The 22,187-nt window shown below is 48.5% G+C and overlaps 1 protein-coding gene across 7 annotated transcripts; it reads left to right on the top strand.

Moving 5' to 3' along the window:
• Positions 1 to 287: 287 nt before the first annotated feature.
• On the top strand, positions 288 to 22,076 carry LOC149768638 (G-type lectin S-receptor-like serine/threonine-protein kinase At4g27290). 7 transcript variants are annotated; one of them, XM_089930983.1, is made up of 7 exons: positions 288 to 1,645; positions 3,351 to 3,473; positions 3,542 to 3,705; positions 3,885 to 4,095; positions 20,687 to 20,797; positions 20,871 to 21,021; positions 21,205 to 22,076. In XM_089930983.1, the coding sequence occupies exons 1-7, from the start codon at positions 349 to 351 to the stop codon at positions 21,224 to 21,226; spliced, it is 2,079 nt and encodes a 692-aa protein (XP_089787109.1). In that variant the 5' UTR covers positions 288 to 348; the 3' UTR covers positions 21,227 to 22,076. The 7 variants fall into 7 exon arrangements, with proteins under 7 accessions (XP_089787109.1, XP_089787106.1, XP_089787108.1 ...); XM_089930980.1 differs by having other exon boundaries at positions 21,199 to 21,599; XM_089930982.1 differs by having other exon boundaries at positions 20,874 to 21,021; positions 21,199 to 21,598.
• Positions 22,077 to 22,187: the final 111 nt, after the last annotated feature.

Below are 22,187 nucleotides of genomic sequence, written 5' to 3'. Positions count from 1 at the left end.
GAAGCAAAAATTGCGTTATCCATTGGTGGATTCGCGTGAAGAAAGATGAATCCTTCCGCACGAAAGATGCAAACCCTACGACAAAATAGCTAGTCTTGGCCCAGACACTAAGCTGGTTCAAAGTCACACCTTTGACCAACCCATATGTTTTTTGCAATGAAAGGACAATGGTCTCGTCGCCACACAATATATTGGAATTTTGAATAGGTCCGACCAGATGACGCGGCCCAATACTCACCTCATCCCCTAATATATCCAACAAATCAACTCTCAGGGTAAGAAGTATTACAAGCCTTATAACTTCAGAAGAATCGAAAGCCGTATTGAGTCCGCAACATTTTCTTCGAAATGGAGCTGTTTGGCAGGATGGACTGGCTGCCTGCAACCCTACTCTTTCTCTTCTTGATCCTTTCTTCTCATTTCTCTCTCTCCGTTGGAGGCGACATCTTGACTCCAACCCAGGCCCTCCGCGACAGCCAAATCCTGATCTCAGCTGGGGAGAGATTCGCCTTAGGCTTCTTCAGCCCTGTCAACACTAACAATCGCTACGTCGGCATATGGTACAAGGTCTCACCTCATACCATCGTGTGGGTTGCCAATCGCCAGCACCCGATCTCCGAGCGCAACAGCAGCCTGTCGATCACCGCCAATGGAACTCTCATCATCACCGACCAGAACTCTAAAACCATATGGTCCTCAGGCTCGTCGGGCCTCGCCAGTCCAGTCGCGCAACTCTTAGACGACGGCAATTTCATCGTTAAAGAGGCTAATGGAGACGGTAATATTGATCTAGGGAGCTTTGCATGGCAGAGCTCCGACTACCCGACCGATACTCTACTCCCGGGAATGAAGTTTGGGTGGAACCTAACGAGCGGCCTCAAGCATAACCTCACATCATGGGCCAGTCCTAACGACCCAGCACTGGGCTCCTACACCATGGTTCTGGATCTCCATGGCGACCCCCAGATGATTTTGTTGGAAGACTCAAAGCAACTGGTGCGCGCCGGGCCATGGAACGGGCAAAGCTTCAGTGGCGACCCGGATATTAGGGCCATGGACGGTAATGGCTTCGTAGCGGACTTTGTCATCAAGAGCGACGAGGTCTTCTACATGTACAACACCAGCACGTCCATCATCACGAGGCTTACGGTGGACTACACCGGCCATGTCCAACGCCTTGTCTGGCTCAATGACAGCCAAATGTGGAGCGTCTACCTGTCTAGGCCAAAGGACCGATGCGATTATGTGTCACAATGCGGGGCTTACGGGGTCTGTAATCCGGACGACTCACGGGTATGTAGTTGTTTGCATGGATTTAAGCCTAGGTCGCCAAGAAATTGGGATCTCAGAGAAGGGAAAGATGGGTGTGTGAGGATGACGGAGCTGGATTGCCGGAACGGGACTGATGGGTTCGTGACAATAGAGGAGGCAAAGCTGCCGGACACGTCGAGATCGACGGTGGACAGGAGCAAGAGACTAGATGAGTGTAGGGCGATATGCTTGAGGAATTGTTCATGCACGGCCTATGCTAGTGCTAATATCAATGGGACCGGATGCATAATTTGGACGACGGAGCTCACTGATATTAGGGTGTTTACCTTTGGTGGACAGGATCTCTACGTCCGACTAGCAACGGCCGATCTAGGTATGTACTGTTTCATTTACTGAGGTCAGCAACTGCACACGAGAAAGATTTATACCATTGGACCAATGCAAGTTGGAAATCGGCAGATGTCTGCATCCCGGTGCCGGTGCCGGTGCCGGTGCCAATTTGTATTGGTTCAAGGGTGGACTTTGTACGCTGTTATAGGGTGTACGCAGTCCAGTTCGTTCTGTTTGGTGTGAGTCTGGCTTGGCTTAGGAGTCGAGTGTAGCTGACATGTTGGTGGGGACACATGAAATCGTCTTGAGAAACCGATAGGACAGCTAACTAACCGTGTTTTCATTTTAATTCAGGGGAAGGCGACCACTGACTTTAGCGTTTCCTACTTTAATGAAATTCTGAAAATTTGAGTTGGTAGTTTGGGCTCGAAATGGACTCGGCTGGAAAACCTCTTGACCATAGTCCAGTTTGAGATTTTTTTGAGATTTTGGATTGGGCGTTTGCTCGAAAGCTTTTGGAAAATTTCAGCTAGAGGCCCGCCTGAGCATAGTCCTGGGCCCACCCCAAACCCAATGGAGCAGGCCCGAATTATTTGGGCTGAAAAGTAGGCCTGCCAACTCGATTCAAGCTTAATCTCTCAATCATTCATATCGTTGCTTCTCTTTTATTTTATGTAATACTATAGCTTTACATTAGCAACCATCTGATAATTAAAAATATGTTTATCAAAATAGCAATGAAGTTGGTCAAGCCTTATAATAGGATAGAACCGAACCACTGTCTATTGAGAATGAGCTTATTTTGGAACTAAACCGAGCTGGGCCTAAGCCTAAATTTGGGCTCTGTTTCGGTCTTGTCCAGAATTGAGCTCCGGTGGGGCCAAGGATGGGCCACTCAAGCTCGGATGGAAAATAAAATGGACTTTATATTTAATCCCAAAATCGGTCTTAATTCTTTCGGGCCTCGCCTGTAGCCCGACTTGAAGACCGGCCCAAACCCATTTTCAGCCCTATAATGGTAGTAGAGCACAAATCAAGGCATAGGACATGATCCACCTTTACATGGGCTGCAGATGGCCCAGGTCTAGATTTTGCCCATAAACAGCTAAATATGGTCCATAATATTTGATTGCTCGGGTGACTTTTTTTAATTTCAAAGTTTCACATGAAGTCCATTATATGAGTAGGTTTTAATTTTTTAAAACAATTATAATTTCCATTTAAATCCTATTAGAAATTAATTTTTTGCATTGCAATCCATGCTCATAATATCCATAAAATAAATAATACTACATTCAAGTATTCATTGTGGGACCGGAAGTGGGTCCAGGCCAGCTCAAGGATTGACGGGCTGGGCCGACTTTGGCATGGGCTACCAACCAGGCACGAGTAAATTTGGATCAGATTTGGAGTTAAAATTAGAGCTTGTAGACTTTTCAGGCACACACACTAATCTGAAAGGAATCTTTAAGTAGGGTCGCTCAAAACACCACTCTCCTGGCTCAAATTAGAAGTTTTCAGTCTGTCCCCATTTAAAAGTTTTGTTAAAAATCCCAAATCAAACAAACTAATTGATAACTTGGCCTAACCCATTTAAAGCTCGGGCTAAGTCAAGCAATCAATATTCATCCCAATTTATATGTGGAACTTCTGGACGATCCAAAAATAAAAAAAGAAATTCTAAAAAAACAAAAAGGAAAACAAAAGAATGTTCATCATGTACTTATACAACGGTGCTGATGTTTCAGCCCTAGGATCAGATCATTCACATTCACGTACCATAGTTGGGATTGTGGTGGGCTCTGTTGTGGGGATTCTGCTGCTTGCTGTGGTGGGCATTTGCGTTCGAATGAAGAGAAGGAGAAGAACAGGTAAAATTAGTCCCCCACGCAATATGCAGCCATAAGTAGTGATTACTAATTAATTGTGACTAGTGCAGCAGCTACCTTAAATGTCATTCCCTTCGCTAGTCACCGCAATAACGAATACAAGGACGAGGACTGGGAGCTTCCTCTATTTGATCTGGAGACAATCATTGCAGCGACCGACAACTTCTCAATCCAAAACAAGCTTGGAAAGGGTGGCTTCGGTCCCGTGTACAAGGTAATTTTATAGTTTACCAGCTGAACTTAGTAGAATGTCACCATGTAGGTCTCAGTCGATGTAGGGTCCTAATTTCAGCACTCTGAATACAATGTTGCGTTCAAGGCTTTCGATCAGTTTGATACTGCCTCCAGATTTAGTACTCTTAAGTATAGCAATGCTGAATGTGGTGATTTCAGGGAATGCTTGGAGAGGAGCAAGAAATAGCTGTGAAGAGGCTTTCAAAGACTTCGGCACAGGGCGCTGATGAATTCATGAATGAAGTGATGCTGATTGCCAAGCTTCAGCACCGAAACCTAGTTCGGCTTCTTGGTTGCTGCTCTCAAGGAGAGGAAAGGATGCTGGTATATGAATACATGCCTAATAAAAGCTTGGACGCCTTCCTGTTTGGTTAGTTAATCTTCTATTCTCTTCCTTATCTTTGTTTCCTGTTCCTGATTAGATTAAGACAATCACAGCATAATCGATACCTTCTAATGCTTAGTTCAAGACTTCAAGAAAATACTCAGTTCAATAAATACTAACCTTTGCACTAAATCAGTAACCCACCATTGCTGATCAAATGGAAGAGTACTGGAAATCGAAAACACATAGCTGGGCGCACTCATCTGAAAATGAACCTTGAAGTAGCGTCGCTCAAAGCACTACTCTTTAGGCTAATGACAATTAGGGAGTGGCTGGCCTTGTGGAGGTGGCCAACTTCATCGAGCTTAAGCATGTTATAATGATTCTTCTGAATCTACCACCACGCTGTAACTAATCTTTGAAGACAAGTCAATACCAGGTTTTAACACTAACCGGCATATTTTTGTCCTAGTTTCTTCAACTACTCTTGGGGTAAATACGTGTGTAAGCTTGCTTTATTTGCTAACTCTTGGGTTATGTGCTTTATTTGCTTTATGTGTCAATCTGAGGCGGACTGATATTTCGTTTCTTTAATATTTTTGCGAGTAAGGTTAACATAAAGTAAACTTTGGGCAGATAAAGATAAAGGTGTGTTACTAGATTGGCAAACCCGCTACAACATTATAGAAGGGATTGCTCAAGGTCTTCTCTACCTACACCGAGACTCGAGACTTAGAATTATTCATAGGGATCTTAAAGCGAGTAACATTCTTCTTGATAAAGATATGAACCCTAAAATATCAGACTTCGGCTTGGCAAGAATATTTCGAGAGGATGAGACAGCACTAAATACTCGGAGAGTTGTGGGGACGTAGTAAGTATTATTTATCTTTCATTGTTGTGATATTTATTCTTCAAAAAAAAAAAAAGTAATCATCTTAATGATAAATGCAGTGGATACATGTCTCCAGAGTATGCCATGGATGGTGTCTTCTCGGTGAAATCTGATGTATTCAGTTTTGGTGTCTTAGTACTTGAAATAATTAGTGGCAAGAAGAACAGAGGCGTTTCCATATCCGAGCATGAAGGAAACCTTCTAGCACATGTAAGACTAGAAAAATAATAGTTAAATCTGTTCATATGTTCCTCATGTTTTTCATTAAATCATGATAGTGATGTAATATTTCTTTCAGGCATGGAGTTTATGGATGCATGATAGTGGCTTGGAACTAGTGGATAAATCAATCAGCCACTCAATTTCCATAGTTGAAGCCTTGAACTGTATAAAGGTTGGCTTATTGTGTGTTCAAGAAAGTCCAAAAGATAGGCCGACGATGTCCTCTGTGGTGTTGATGTTGGGCTGCAAGGATGCATCCTTGCCAGATCCTAAACATCCTGGTTTTTTTCCAACAAGGGCTTCCTCGAAAACCGAGTCATCAAAAAGCAAGACAAACTCTGCAAGTATAAATGAATTATCAGTTACAATAGTTGAAGGTCGATGACTATTAGATCGAGGTGGTAAAATTTTCTCATACCAGAGACAAGTTATGAAAAGTTCTCGTTCTTTCAATGTCTATGCATTCCTTTCAACTATCTCAAATTCTAATCACAAGTCAGTAGTCCATTAGTGTAAATAACTTATACTAGGTGTTTTGTATAATATTTTGAAAATACTGAAAAAAACTAAGAATTCATACTATTGTTCATCCTAAAGAAGATAGCAAAGTAGATCCTCCTCTAAATCTTAAATGGTAACCATGAGAGAGCGCTAAATTTTTTTACTAGTTTGGATTCATTAATATAAAAATGAAACAAAATATCCTACAAATATGGAAAAAGATATCCATTTCCATGATTCCTATGAATAAATGACCAACATTTCTCACTTGATTGGTTCATGTATGAAATAAAAGAGGATCAATGGGGAAAGAGCTCGAATGGAGACTGTTGACCATGAACAGTTATGGGCCCGTGGTAAGATGTAACATAGTACCAACTTTCTTTCTTGAGGAAAAATGTAATGACTTTGAGAACTTTAGCAATGACACATTTTATTTCTATATGGGGACAGTTTATATTAGGGGTGCAGATGGGTCGAGTTGGACTGGGTCCTGAGTGACCCCGATCCAACCTAGTTTCTTGATCGGGTCCTAATTTTAGACCTAGACCCAACCTAATAGAAGATCGGATCGGGTCAAATCGGGTCCATGGCTACAATTTTTGACCGATGGAGCATTCAGGTCGGGTCGGGTGCATGTATAACCGAGTTCTAACCTAAAAAATTTGAGTCTAGTTCGGGTCCAAACCCATTCAACCTTTCTTTCCTTTCTGGTCCCTATTCCTCTACTCTCCCTCCGATGCTGGGCCCCCTTCGACCCCTGCCGCCCTCCTCCTTCTCAATCTCGCCACCCCCACCTACTTCCAACCACCGTCTCCCCCCCTCCGCCATGGCTTTGTTAGAAGTATGCCCTAGAAGCCAAAGTGGCTGACACATATTTGTAATCTGGAGCATAAATTTTTAATTTGACACTTATTAATAAATAAGATTAGGCAATTTGTTTATCATTCATGTTTGTATGTGTCCATGAATCGTCCAAGAAATTAATAGATGATGACACATATTCTCAAGGAGTTGAGAATTTGAGGCATGTGTCATTAGGTATTAATTTCTAAATGCTCCTGACCGATGGATCTATCACGAGGGACGGTGATCGATCCGCTGAGATTGGTGCACAGATTACTTAGTCAGATGGACGAGTCTTGAGTCCACGGTGTAGAGGCACTGGAGTGATTGTGCGAGTACTTGTTAGAGAACAAGGTACTGAGCGTGACCAAAAAAAGTAGTCACATGAATGTCTATCCACTCGTCAGTGACTACTTATGCTGCAGTTGTATGACTGGTCATTTGACCTGTGATGCCTCGGCTATTCACTGTGAGGTTGCTGTAGTTTGACGAGCACGCGGACTTGGGCCCTAGCCATTCGGGTCCTTGTAGTGCGAATTGGCTGCAGTAGGTTCATTTTGGAATAGGGTTGCATCTAGATGGGATCTATCGACCTTGATAGATTAGGAGTGATCCTATGTGATTTATGAGACTGGGTTCGATAAATTTCTGACCAGATATTTTGGAAAAAGAGTTTTCCATATCTCGAACTGGAAGTCCAATAAATTAGATATATGACAGATGATGGGATTTCACAAGTTATCCATAACCTCCGTCATGTTGGGATCCATGATAGAGGGACTGTATCATACGCTAACTGCACCTAGAGGTTCAGATATTCCATTTTGCTGGGTTGCCACCATATACTACTAGGTGTCACTAGTGGATTGTGAGACTCGAAGGCATTCACTTGGTGATCAGTGAACCCTGAGAGTAGAACTAAAATTGTTTCAGTCCACTAAAAAGAGTTTCAGTGATATTGAGAGAGAGATCTCAATATGTCTCACTACCAGATAGAATAGAACCTACGGGGTCACACATATAGAGGATTTAATTAGTCAGACTATCATAATTATGATTTAGAATCATAATTAAAGTCAATTATCAATATGATTGGTGATTGAATTAACCCACTAAGTGCTAGTGAGTTAATGGAATAAGAATTAAGTGGAATTAATTGCAATTGGATTGCAATTGGCGGATTTAATGAGCCAAATCAAATTGGGTTCGACCCAAATTGATTTGGATTCATGATTGGGTCAATTTGATTAAACCAGAGTTTGTACGGATTTTAAAATCCACATGTCGTTGTAGGATGAATATGACTTAAGTCGTGTTCACACTATGCGGACTTTAAAGTCCACATGGCGTCGTAAGATGCTTGCTCCCAATTAATTATCCTAATGTGATTAGGAGTTAGCTTAAGTCCTAATTTGATTAGGAATTAGGTGAAAGAATAGATGCCCTATAAGCCAATCGCAATATGTATTGCGAAAGGTTTTTCTTTTGATTTTCCAAATCATATATGTGATATTTAATTATAAATAAAAGCATTATATTTCTAAATATGTTGTTTCTTATATTTGTGATGAACCCCTTAGATTAGGGCAATGGTTTTAGGGATATAATGAGATCATACTAGTGAGACCTAAAATCTTAAAATCCTAATCTTAAGTATTCCCAGTCGTTGGTACATTGAGTCGGAGATCAATGCTACCGGCAAGACTGGCACATCTTATGTATGCTCGATGCAGAGGGTGATTGATCTCACAATCACTTGTGTGAGACAGTAATACAAAGATGTGGATGCTCATTACAGGAATGAGTTCAACCTGACATATGGGACGGAGGCTGTCATTCCACTAGAGATCGGACTTCCTTCTCCAAGAGTTGAGTATCACGATGCCAGCTCCAACTCTTCACAACTCAGAAGCAACCTCGACCTAATCGAGGAAACAAGGGAGGCCGCCCGAGTTCGTATGGCGAGGTACCAGCAAAAGACAGCTCAGTACTACAACGCCAGGGTCAAGGTCAAATCCTTCAGACCAGGGGACCTTGTCCTCAGAAGAGCTGAAGCCTCCCGACCAACTGAGCAAGGGAAGCTAGCCCCGAATTGGGAAGGACCTTACCGAGTCGCGCATCCGCCGACCCGGAACTTATAAACTAGAGTCTCCAGACGGGACTCCCATTCCACGAAGCTGGAGCTCTGAAAATCTCCGCGCGTACCACCAATAGAACCCCAAGGGGTCCCTCAATATTCAACTATAAATTTCATTTTGTGAATTTCGTTTTATGATGGTCTGCGTGCTTACTTCAAGCTCACCAATTCTCCTGATTACCTCATGGTGTCAGGTTTATTTCTCCTCCCCTGACCACGGTTGGGATGCCCCGATGTCTCGGGATGATAGAGTATCTACGTAGACTCCCTGAAGATGTTCATGAGTTCGTGATGCGCTCTCCATCGGCCAACGAGCTCGGCTCGTTCTCCATCGACCAACGAGCTCGGCTCGTTCTCCTACCCTGAGACGTCAGGATGCCCCAATATATTGGGATGCCCTGTTACAACGGGATGCCCCGATACGTCGGGAAGCCTCGAGACGTCGAGGTGCGGTCTTTATTGACCAGACGAGCTCGGCTCGTTCTCCATCGACTTCCACCAACGAGCTCGGCTCGTTCTCCATCAACTAAACGAGCTCGGCTCGTTCTCCTACCCCGACCACGGTCGGGATGCCTCGAGACGTCGAGATGCCCCGATCCGTCGGGATGCCCCGAGACGTCGGGATGCCCCGGTTATAGGGATGCTCGAGACGTCGAGTTGCGGTCTTTAGTGACCAGACGAGCTCGGCTCGTTCTCCATCGACTTCCACCGACGAGCTCGGCTCGTGCTCCATCGGCCAACGAGCTCGGCTCGTTCTCCTACCCCGACCTCGGCCGGGATGCCCCGAGACGTCGGGATGCCCCGATTCGTCGGGAAGCCTCGAGACGTCGAGTTGCGGTCTTTAGTGACCAGACGAGCTCGGCTCGTTCTCCATCGACTTCCACCGACGAGCTCGGCTCGTGCTCCATCGACCAACGAGCTCGGCTCGTTCTCCTACCCCGACCTCGGCCGGGATGCCCCGAGACGTCGGGATGCCCCGATTCGTCAGGAAGCCTCGAGACGTCGAGTTGCGGTCTTTAGTGACCAGACGAGCTCGGCTCGTTCTCCATCGACTTCCACCGACGAGCTCGGCTCGTGCTCCATCGGCCAACGAGCTCGGCTCGTTCTCCTACCCCGACCTCAGCCGGGATGCCCCGAGACGTCGGGATGCCCCGATTCGTCGGGAAGCCTCGAGACGTCGAGTTGCGGTCTTTAGTGACCAGACGAGCTCGGCTCGTTCTCCATCGACTTCCACCGACGAGCTCGGCTCGTGCTCCATCGGCCAACGAGCTCGGCTCGTTCTCCTACCCCGACCTCGGCCGGGATGCCCCGAGACGTCGGGATGCCCCGATTCGTCGGGAAGCCTCGAGACGTCGAGTTGCGGTCTTTAGTGACCAGACGAGCTCGGCTCGTTCTCCATCGACTTCCACCGACGAGCTCGGCTCGTGCTCCATCGGCCAACGAGCTCGGCTCGTTCTCCTACCCCGACCTCGGCCGGGATGCCCCGAGATGTCGGGATGCCCCGATTCGTCGGGAAGCCTCGAGACGTCGAGTTGCGGTCTTTAGTGACCAGACGAGCTCGGCTCGTTCTCCATCGACTTCCACCGACGAGCTCGGCTCGTGCTCCATCGGCCAACGAGCTCGGCTCGTTCTCCTACCCCGACCTCGGCCGGGATGCCCCGAGACGTCGGGATGCCCCGATTCGTCGGGAAGCCTCGAGACGTCGAGTTGCGGTCTTTAGTGACCAGACGAGCTCGGCTCGTTCTCCATCGACTTCCACCGACGAGCTCGGCTCGTGCTCCATCGGCCAACGAGCTCGGCTCGTTCTCCTACCCCGACCTCGGCCGGGATGCCCCGAGACGTCGGGATGCCCCGATTCGTCGGGAAGCCTCGAGACGTCGAGTTGCGGTCTTTAGTGACCAGACGAGCTCGGCTCGTTCTCCATCGACTTCCACCGACGAGCTCGGCTCGTGCTCCATCGGCCAACGAGCTCGGCTCGTTCTCCTACCCCGACCTCGGCCGGGATGCCCCGAGACGTCGGGATGCCCCGAGACGTCGGGATGCCCCGATTCGTCGGAAAGCCTCGAGACGTCGAGTTGCGGTCTTTAGTGACCAGACGAGCTCGGCTCGTTCTCCATCGACTTCCACCGACGAGCTCGGCTCGTGCTCCATCGGCCAACGAGCTCGGCTCGTTCTCCTACCCCGACCTCGGCCGGGATGCCCCGAGACGTCGGGATGCCCCGATTCGTCGGGAAGCCTCGAGACGTCGAGTTGCGGTCTTTAGTGACCAGACGAGCTCGGCTCGTTCTCCATCGACTTCCACCGACGAGCTCGGCTCGTGCTCCATCGGCCAACGAGCTCGGCTCGTTCTCCTACCCCAACCTCGGCCGGGATGCCCCGAGACGTCGGGATGCCCCGATTCGTCGGGAAGCCTCGAGACGTCGAGTTGCGGTCTTTAGTGACCAGACGAGCTCGGCTCGTTCTCCATCGACTTCCACCGACGAGCTCGGTTCGTGCTCCATCGGCCAACGAGCTCGGCTCGTTCTCCTACCCCGACCTCGGCCGGGATGCCCCGAGACGTCGGGATGCCCCGATTCGTCGGGAAGCCTCGAGACGTCGAGTTGCGGTCTTTAGTGACCAGACGAGCTCGGCTCGTTCTCCATCGACTTCCACCGACGAGCTCGGCTCGTGCTCCATCGACCAACGAGCTTGGCTCGTTCTCCTACCCCGACCTCGGCCGGGATGCCCCGAGACGTCGGGATGCCCCGATTCGTCGGGAAGCCTCGAGACGTCGAGTTGCGGTCTTTAGTGACCAGACGAGCTCGGCTCGTTCTCCATCGACTTCCACCGACGAGCTCGGCTCGTGCTCCATCGGCCAACGAGCTCGGCTCGTTCTCCTACCCCGACCTCGGCCGGGATGCCCCGAGACGTCGGGATGCCCCGATTCGTCGGGAAGCCTCGAGACGTCGAGTTGCGGTCTTTAGTGACCAGACGAGCTCGGCTCGTTCTCCATCGACTTCCACCGACGAGCTCGGCTCGTGCTCCATCGGCCAACGAGCTCGGCTCGTTCTCCTACCCCGACCTCGGCCGGGATGCCCCGAGATGTCGGGATGCCCCGATTCGTCGGGAAGCCTCGAGACGTCGAGTTGCGGTCTTTAGTGACCAGACGAGCTCGGCTCGTTCTCCATCGACTTCCACCGACGAGCTCGGCTCGTGCTCCATCGGCCAACGAGCTCGGCTCGTTCTCCTACCCCGACCTCGGCCGGGATGCCCCGAGACGTCGGGATGCCCCGATTCGTCGGGAAGCCTCGAGACGTCGAGTTGCGGTCTTTAGTGACCAGACGAGCTCGGCTCGTTCTCCATCGACTTCCACCGACGAGCTCGGCTCGTGCTCCATCGGCCAACGAGCTCGGCTCGTTCTCCTACCCCGACCTCGGCCGGGATGCCCCGAGACGTCGGGATGCCCCGATTCGTCGGGAAGCCTCGAGACGTCGAGTTGCGGTCTTTAGTGACCAGACGAGCTCGGCTCGTTCTCCATCGACTTCCACCGACGAGCTCGGCTCGTGCTCCATCGGCCAACGAGCTCGGCTCGTTCTCCTACCCCGACCTCGGCCGGGATGCCCCGAGACGTCGGGATGCCCCGAGACGTCGGGATGCCCCGATTCGTCGGAAAGCCTCGAGACGTCGAGTTGCGGTCTTTAGTGACCAGACGAGCTCGGCTCGTTCTCCATCGACTTCCACCGACGAGCTCGGCTCGTGCTCCATCGGCCAACGAGCTCGGCTCGTTCTCCTACCCCGACCTCGGCCGGGATGCCCCGAGACGTCGGGATGCCCCGATTCGTCGGGAAGCCTCGAGACGTCGAGTTGCGGTCTTTAGTGACCAGACGAGCTCGGCTCGTTCTCCATCGACTTCCACCGACGAGCTCGGCTCGTGCTCCATCGGCCAACGAGCTCGGCTCGTTCTCCTACCCCAACCTCGGCCGGGATGCCCCGAGACGTCGGGATGCCCCGATTCGTCGGGAAGCCTCGAGACGTCGAGTTGCGGTCTTTAGTGACCAGACGAGCTCGGCTCGTTCTCCATCGACTTCCACCGACGAGCTCGGTTCGTGCTCCATCGGCCAACGAGCTCGGCTCGTTCTCCTACCCCGACCTCGGCCGGGATGCCCCGAGACGTCGGGATGCCCCGATTCGTCGGGAAGCCTCGAGACGTCGAGTTGCGGTCTTTAGTGACCAGACGAGCTCGGCTCGTTCTCCATCGACTTCCACCGACGAGCTCGGCTCGTGCTCCATCGACCAACGAGCTTGGCTCGTTCTCCTACCCCGACCTCGGCCGGGATGCCCCGAGACGTCGGGATGCCCCGATTCGTCAGGAAGCCTCGAGACATCGAGTTGCGGTCTTCACTGACCAGACGAGCTCGGCTCGTTCTCCATCGGCTTCAGCCAACGAGCTCGGCTCGTTCTCCATCACTGAATCTCTGCCGACGTCCTCAAAGAACGGAGTCCGAGCAGAGGAGCGTCTTCAGTCGCCTCGGCGCAAGAACGCTCGCGATACCAGGTACCCATTTATTTAATATTTTTACATTATCTTACCTATTCTTGGATTTCTCTGCCGACGTCCTCAAAGAACGGACCCCGAGCAGAGCGTCTTCAGTCGCCTCGGTGAAAAAACAACCGCGGTACTAGGTACCCATTTATTTAATATTTTTACATTATCCTACCTATTCTTGGATTTTCCTCCGCCGACGTCCTCAAAGAACAGAGTCCGAGCAGAGGAATATCTTTAGTCGCCTCGGCGTGAAAACGCTCACGATACCAACAAACTTGGTATAAACCAAGTCTGTTGAATCCTCGTCACGAGCCGATGAGCATTCGACCCATTCGTTGGAAAAAAATCCGGTCCGCCCCGGCAACGCGAGGCTCGAAGTTCACTAACTTCGCTGAAGTTCGAGTCCTAATGACCGCCCTAGGGCTTGGTCGAATTCTGGACTAGGCTCGAAAAGACTCTCCGAGCCCAAATTCCTTGGGCATAAGCGTTGCTATACCTCTGGTCGAAGGACCGAGCAATGGAGCTCGGCAAGCCGAACCTAAACCCGAACCCTGTGGCGGACGGAGTTGAGACCATAGAGCCCATATCCTTGGAACCTAAAATGGATCCGAGCAGAGAAACTTCAGTCTACAACAGACGAGTTTCCAAAAACATATATTCATTTCAAAAGAAGGCCCGTAGGCCAAGTACAAAGATTCGGGCTCGGCCCTTACAAGTGTGGGGACCATCCCGACTTAACAAAACAACAAAAATTACATTCAAGGCTCGAGCTCGACTACTTCGGCTCCAGCAGTGTCGGGAGCGGCTGGCTCGGCGGTCGGGACCTCTTCAGCGGCCTCGGCAGCAGCAGGAGCAGCCTCAGGGGCGACCTCGGCGACTTCAGGGATGGCTTCGGCCGCCTCGGCCAGACCTCTCTGGTCGGCCTCCGGGGTGTCTGCCTCCGCTTCCGGCCTCTCGACCCCTGCTCCCGGTTGAAGCAGGTTCACGTCAAAATCCGGGAGGAGCCGCCGCAGTTGGTTGCGGAAACCCCGGAAGCCCTGAATCAGCCCATTCACGCCCTCCTCTGCTAAGAGGTCGTGAAACTCCTCCGACTCGCGGAAGAGCTTCACCGCGTTCTGAGCTTGCTCCCGAGCCTCGAGCTCTCGAGCTTCATGGTATGCGGCCTTCCGCTCGAGATTTCTCAATTCCCGCTCGAGCTCTAAGTGACGAAGGCGGGCATTCCCCACCTCCTGCTCGCGGGAGGCCAGCGCCAGCTCGGCTTCGGCCAGACGAGCTTCTGCGGCGCGCAGTTCGGACCTCACCAACGTATGCGCGCCCTTCTCTTCATCGAGCTCGGCGGTCAGAGCTCGAATTCCTTCCTCGGATGCTCCTACTCTTTCTTGGAGCACCTGACGTTCGGCCTCGGAAGCCTAGTACCTCGCCTCGGCGGCCATGTACCTCGCCTGGGCCTCCTCGTACCCACGCTGACACCTCCGGGCCCGCTCCCGGTAGTCTTGGATAATGTGCATCAGCGTTTCTGTCTCGTGCAAGTGCTGTAAAAGAGACGTGAAAAAATATTAGGCGCTACGAGTAAAAATTTTCACAAATTACACGGACGAAAAAATTAACTTACCCGGACGGCATTGCAGCGGGTAGCGTCCATGAAAGCATTGTAGCTCATGGACCGCATCCTGGCCTGGTCGGCCGGGAGCAGCGTGACCCGAAATATTTCGCGCGCCACTCGAGGGTTGTCGAGGGCTGAATCGCCCTCGTATACCGACCAGACGGGTGCAAGGGGCACCCGCTCCCCCGAGCCTAATGGGCCTGGAAGGTCAGCACCGGCTGGCCTGGATGGAGCCTACCCCGAGGCCCCCTGACTGCTCCCCGGCTCGGAGCTAGAAGGCTGGGGTCGGACAAGCGGCTGGTCTGACTGCCGCATCGCTGAAGCGGGGCGCGCAAGCGCGAGACCCGCAGGACTCCTTCCCTGGTCGGCAACTGAAGCATCCTGCCGACCAGGGACTTGTGCCAAGGGCACCGGACATGGGAGCACCACCGAAGCTCCCCGGGAGCCCGTGCCCCTGGAATTCGCGCCCTCACTCCGACCAGCCTCGGAGTGCGCGGGGCGAGAAGGGCCCGCCTCAGCCACTGCTGTCGCCAGGGCCGCCGGGGTCGCCGAGACCTTTGCCTTTTTCCTCGGCTCGGTGGGCTCGCCCGAGAGCTCGGCCGCCCTCTTCTGGAAGCGGGCGTAGAGGACCTCACTCTTAGTCACCATCTTTGCGATATCTGCAAAGGTAAGCAGGATTAGAACATTAGAACAGTAATAAAACGAAAAAGATACTGTTACTATCCTTACCGTGGGGACGCACCGAGCTCAGGCCCACGTTCACCAGAGCATCCTCACTTATGAGGCCGTTCAATAAAATGCCGTCCCCGAGGCTGCGGATGGTGTCGACGATCCCCTGCTCGCGTGGAGAAAGCTGGGGGGGCTTATTGATAGACCTGAGCTGGGCCGGTCTCCACCTAGGGTCGTACCCCCATGACCGTTCGGAACCTAGGAAGAAGAATTTCTTCTTCCAGTCATGAATAGACGAAGGGGCACCATGAAAAAGTGGCCTATCCGCCCGAAGGGCAATATAGAGCCACTCTCCGTCTCCCGGATTCGACTTTAAAAATAAAAAGCCGCCGGAAAACGTTGACAGAGGTCGGAATCCCGTGCAGTAAGCACAGCGACAGGAAACCGATAACTGTCCTCCAGGCGTTCGGAGCAAGTTGTGCCGGAACCAGTTGGTATACCGTCAACAACTCATTCACGAAGCCGTGAAGAGGAAATCGTAGGCCAGCCCAGAGTGATTCTAGATACACTCCGATCCGGCCTACCGGAGGATCGGTTACCCGATCCCCCCGCCTGGCGGGCTCCAAACGGAACCCGTGAAGAGGGAAAAACCACTCTTCGGTCATTTCGACCTCCAGGACGCTCATGGTGGACTCGACTTCGCTTGGAATAGAACCCATTGGAAGAAAAAGGAAGATTAGGAAGAAAAAGGGAGACCTGAGAGAGACGCCGGAGAAAAAAGAACTTCGGACTGTAAAAAGCTGGAAGAAGAAGGCAATAAGAAGAGGACGGAAGGCCAGGGGAGAGTTTATATAGACCTCCCCAACGGCCCGGATCAGCGAGAAAAATGCTGCATCCCGTTTGGATTACGACACGCGTCGGCCCGAAAGACAGAGCGCCGCATTTAACTCAGGTTGACGCTTCGGACACCGAAGCGCCCCATCGGATCGTGCGGCCCCATCATGAGCCCACGACGCGAGGACGCTTCGGAGAAAGCATCCCAATAATGAGATATTTCGAAAAGGAGGAGACGCCGCCTATTAAAGGCACCTCAAAGCGCCCGATAATTTAAAACGCGCAATAAATTAAAATTTTCGGAATCCGAAATGACCCAACTAAAGCTACTTTCCACGCTCAAGCTGGAAGCCAGCTGGAACTCGAAAGTCGGGGGGTAGTGTTGGGGAAAAAACTCAAGTCACACCGCCACGGAGGCGCTCAGCCAAAGAGCGCCGACCAGAAAGGCGCTCGGCGAAAGAGCGCCGACCAGGAAGGCGCTCGATTAGAGAGCGCCGACCAGAGGAAAATACCGGCAAGTAGAGGCGCTCGACCAAAGGGCGCCGAACAGAAGGGTGCTCAGCTAAGAGAGCGCCGATCAGAAGAGGCCCAACCAAAGCGCCAAGTAGAGGCGCTCGGTTAGAAGGCGCTCGCCCAAAGGGCGCCGACCAGAAGTACTAGAAGCAACCCCGCCACAGGGCGCCCCGCTGGGCGACCAGCTCGGCTCGGCATCCTTGCCGAGCCGATGCCCTCACCAAATACTCGATCTCCGCCTAACCTTTTAAAGATCTGACGGCTATATACACGACTCCACTACAACTTGCCACCTGCCGCCATCTCTGAGCCGTCAAGGCACAAGATCTCCGCAGGTATTTTGGCACGATCTATCATTAATGCACGAGACCCACTCAAGTCTCCGGAGCACTCAGTCATTTAATGAACACGGCCCAAGACGATCTCCGGATCGCTGAACCATCAAAGCATATGGCTCTCCCTGACCGCCGGTTCACTCGGTAATAAATGCACTTACCGTCTACGAACCCCAGGCCCACTACGGCCGACGGTTCAACCACTCCAACGGGTCTGGTCACCCACGACAACTCCCTGACTCCGGCCTGATTCAGCCTTATTCTCCACTACGCCATTAATGGGCCAAATCGTACCCAATTATCACAAAAGAAGACAAATTCCCCTGTCACCTCCCAGGTAACATAATACCCTTCTATAAAAGGGAACCTGGGAGGAAAGAGGAAGGAGAGGAGAAGAAAAAAGGAAGAAGACAGCACAGACACAATTGAACACAATATTCTCTTTATTTTCTTCACATATCTCTTCCTTGCTCTCTCCACATATTGGCCCCCTCTGACTTAAGCATCGGAGGGCCGGCGCCGGAGAGCCCGACCACCGGCTTTTTTGCAGGACAGGACAGGACGCACTCTTCTCCACTCTCTCATCCCCACGGAGGACGCAGTCGGCCGGCGCACCACCGTCCGCCCTCCCGGCAGCGGAGCTCCTCCTCCCCTGGTTTCGCGGCGGCCCCCGGGTCCAATTTCCAGCAACAATATTCATTCATGACAATAAGTTGTGTACGAGGTCTTCTGGATATGGTGAATTATGTACGAAGATTATGAGTAGGTCAACAAAGAATCAATCACTTCTAGTAAGAGAAGATAACATCCCATTTATTCTAACCTTATGATATTTCAAGGAGTCTTTGATCAAAGCAGAATGAAAATTAGAAAGAGTTTCTAATATTTCATGATTCGAATTATCATTAGAAGATTAAGAGAAATATGAATATGAAATTGAGTTTGACATACATTCATACTCATATATATATTTGGGATGCAGTTTGATTGAATGATTGAATTGCACGTTAACTTACCACTGAAGTGTATTTTTGGTATTTCCATCAAATTTCATATTTTTCAGATAGACATGACACGTTGCTAGACGTCAATCTTGTCTTGTAGGTTTGCTGGAATTAAAGAGTTTAATTCGATCGCCAATTAGAAAGAATTCTAATTGTTAAGTTCAGATTCACGCAATTTGGACCTAAATCGATTAGAAGAGTTCTAATCAGATTAGGTCAACTCGAATCCACACCTACTGCTGGCTAAGTATGGAACCCAATGGGTCACACACAAAAAAATTGATCAAAGGTCTAATTGGATTAGATCATGTTTGCAAGACAAATATCCTAGCAGGTGTTGCAACCTTAGCTCCTGATTCGAATTGGATTTGAATCGGATTTGAATTGGATTCAAATATGATTCTTAATTGATCTAATTTGATTAGATCATATCCTAATATGGGTTAGCCAAGAATTGGCACCTAATTGGCTTGGTTTGACTCTAATTAGATTAGATTTGATAAATCATTGATTTTTGACTGTTGGATCTTCTTCTAGCCATTGGATGAAGACTTAATGGATCAAATGGATGGCGCCATGGATTGGAGCCATTGGATTTTCATCATAGGATGATGGAAGATCATGATGGCATGATGGATACTATTGGGAGGCGTGATAATGAAAAATACGTGAAGGAAAGAGAGAGAATATGTGAAGATTGTAAGTGTTAAGGATGAAACATCCTTTTGATCTTATCCACTTAAATCTCTCTCTCATCCTCACGCCTAAGGGGATTATGGCGCCACTAATTATGGCCTTTGGATCATCATCAAGCCTTGATCAATGGATGAGAATGGCTCCTACTTTTTATGCGTGAGAAGAAAAGAAAATAGGGAGGAGTACAACGCATGAATGAAGAGACGTATCATGAAAGCATCTCTTGGTTGGATAAGGATGAAACAATACTAACTCCTTATCACAACCCTTCATTTGATATGTCCTTTGATTCATGATTGGATGGCACCCCTTGATGAAGGGATGAGTGGATGGGATGCATCTTTTGGAGATGCATCCCCATGCCATCTATAAATAGATGCTCTCCCGGTGAATTCATTCCATCGAAACTCTAGAATTCCAACTTTCTCTTTTATCCCTTCTTTCTTACATTAGTTTCTTTCTTTCTAGCATTGCTTCTAATGTGTCCTAAGCCAAGACAAGGTGGTCTTCTTTAAGACAAAAGGATTAGAAGTGATTTTAGAAGGAGAAAGAAAAATAGAAAGGAAGGAAAGCAAGCCATTAGAGTTCTTTAGAAGAATTCTGCATTAAGGATCTAAAGTCTTTGGAGCTAAAGTCTTGAATCAAGTTTCTATGTGGATGAACGTTGGAGGGTAAACATTTGGGCACCTAGTAAAAATTCTGCACATTGGATTAGAGTTAGAGGTATTCTTCTATTTCTGTATTTATATTATATTATTTGATTACTACCATTAAGGTGATCTTGGCTTAATAGGGTATCATGTAAAGGAACTTTATTAAGAAAATTTTAAAATTCCTAGCTTTCGTTGCCCCTATATGACATGATAAAACCATACAGTGGTACCAGAACAATCCTTAATTGGTTCAATCAAATGATTATGCATGATGTACGATTGCTAATTTACTATGAGATAGTAATGTCATATGTTTAGAAGAGTGCTAAATTATATGATATGATATATAATAAAATTTCATGATATGAATTTTTTCATATGAAGATATGTTGAAGCATGTTAATTGATTCAATCAATTAGTAATAATTTGTACATGCTATGAAATAGCTATGATGTATGATAATTGCTTTTCATTTATATATACTATGAGATAGATATATAGTTTATTATATCATATACATAGATGTGTTAAATATGTTACAATTATAGAATGTGCTTGAGACTAGTAAATCCTTAATAAAAATTATAGTAAGTCATAGTTTCACGTGAAGTCCCTTATATGAGTAGGTTTTAATTTTTTAAAACAATCATAATTTCCATTTAAATCCTATTAGAAACTCCTTTTTTGCATTGCAATCTGTGCTCATTATACCCATAAAATACTTAATACTACATTCAAGTATTCATTGTGGGACTGGAAGTGGGTCCAGGCCAGCTCAAGGATTATCGGGCTGGGCCAAATTTGGCATAGGCTATCGGGTAACAACAAGTAAATTTGAATCAGATTTGGAGTTAAAATTAAAGCTTGTAGACTTTTCAGGCAACACACATTGACTTGAAAGAAACCTTTAGGTAGGTTCGCTCAAAACACCACACTCCTGGCTCAAATTAAAAGTTTTCAGTCTTGTCCCCATTTAAAAGTTTGTTAAAAACTCAAACTCATACCAACTAATGGATAACTTGGTCTAACCCACTTAAAGCTCGGTCTAAGTAAAGAAACCAATATTCATCCCAATTTATATGTGGAGCTTCTTGACGATCCAAAAAGAAAAAAAGAAATTCTAAAAAAACAAAAAGGAAAAGAAAGGAATATTCATCATGTACACTTATACGACGGTGCTGATGTTTCAGGCCTGGGATCAGATCATTCACATTCACGTACCATAGCCGGGATTGTGGTGGGCTCTATTGTGGGGATTCTGCTGCTTGCTGTGGTGGGCATTTCCGTTTGGATGAAGAGAAGGAGAAGAACAGGTAAATATAGTCCACCTCGCAATATACAAACATGACATGAGTAGTGATTACTTATTAATTGGGACTACTACAGCAGGTACCTTAGGTGCCATTCCCTTCGCTGGTCACCGCAACAATGAATACAACAACGACAAGGACTGGGAGCTTCCTGTATTTGATCCGCGACCGACAACTTCTCAATCAAAAACAAGCTTGGAGAGGGTGGCTTCGGTCCTGTGTACAAGGTATTTTCATAGTTTACCAACTGAGCTTAGTAGAGTGTCACGTTGGTCCCAATCGTTGTAGGGTCCTAAATTCAGCACTCTGAATACAATGTTGTGTTCGGGGCTTTCGAACGGTTTGATACTGCCTCTAGATTTAGTACTCTTTAAGTATAGCGATGCCTAATGTGGTAATTTTAGGGAAAGCTTGGGGAGCAGCAAGAAATAGTTGTGAAGAGGCTTTCAAAGACTTCGGCACAGGGCGCTGATGAATTCATGAATGAAGTGATGCTGATTGCTAAGCTTCAGCACCGAAACCTAGTTCGGCTTCTAGGTTGCTGCACTCAAGGAGAGGAAAGGATGCTGGTATAGGAATACATGCCTAATAAAAGCTTGGACGCCTTCCTCTTTGGTTAGTCAATCTTCTGTTCGCTTCCTTATCTTTGTTTCCTGTTCCTCATTAGATTAAGAAAATCACAGCATAATCGATACCTTCTAATGCTTAGTTCAAGAGTTAAAAAAAATACTTAGTTTAATAAATATTAAACTTTGCCTTCACTCAATAACCCACTTAGTTCAATAAATACTTAGTTCAATAAGCATGTATGGTATGGACGTGGTGATTGGATCAGAATACATAATTCCCATCCCCAGTATGCAATCGCTTGTACATGTAGGCTTGCTCGGTGAACGGCCAAGAAATTGTGGCCGCGAGGGGCTTATGGAAGGGCCTGCTACCAATGCAATTGTGGAATGTGGATGCTTGTTTCAAGAGAGTTCCATGGCTGGGCTCCTAGTTTCCTTTGGCCAATAGCGATGCTTCAGCTTTTCCGATAGGTGTTACGTCATCCGTGACAAACGAGTTAGCCTTGTATCTTTTCGCCAAAAGAATGATTGATCTTCTTTCGCAACACCGTCCGTTGGATCGCGCCCGACACCGATCTCATAGCAATCCAAATCCATCATTAACCAGATGCATGGATCTCAAAGCAAAAATTGCGTTATCTATTGGTAGATTCGTGCGAAGGAAGGTAAATCCTTCCGCGCGAAAGATGCAAACCCTAGCTAGTCTTGGCCCCAGAAACTATAGCTGGTTCAAAGTCACACCTTTGACCAACCCATGTGTTTTCTGCAACGAAAGGACAATGGTCTCGTCGCCACACAACATATTGGAATTTTGAATAGGTCCG

The sequence above is a fragment of the Phoenix dactylifera genome, chromosome 1, assembly GCF_051530095.1.
Source record: "Phoenix dactylifera cultivar Ajwa chromosome 1, Ajwa_hap1_PhDact_Kaust_v1.1, whole genome shotgun sequence".
NCBI lineage: Eukaryota > Viridiplantae > Streptophyta > Magnoliopsida > Arecales > Arecaceae > Phoenix > Phoenix dactylifera.
This window is presented reverse-complemented; position numbering and strand designations above follow the sequence as displayed.

Bases quoted from the DNA above. Each gene is read 5' to 3' on its own strand.
- LOC149768638 (XM_089930972.1), top strand. From the start codon at position 349: ATGGAGCTGTTTGGCAGGATGGACTGGCTGCCTGCAACCCTACTCTTT. The intron at 1,646-3,350 runs GTATGTACTGTT...CTGATGTTTCAG, and splicing joins ACTAGCAACGGCCGATCTAG to CCCTAGGATCAGATCATTCA. The intron at 4,925-5,004 runs GTAAGTATTATT...TGATAAATGCAG, and splicing joins CGGAGAGTTGTGGGGACGTA to TGGATACATGTCTCCAGAGT.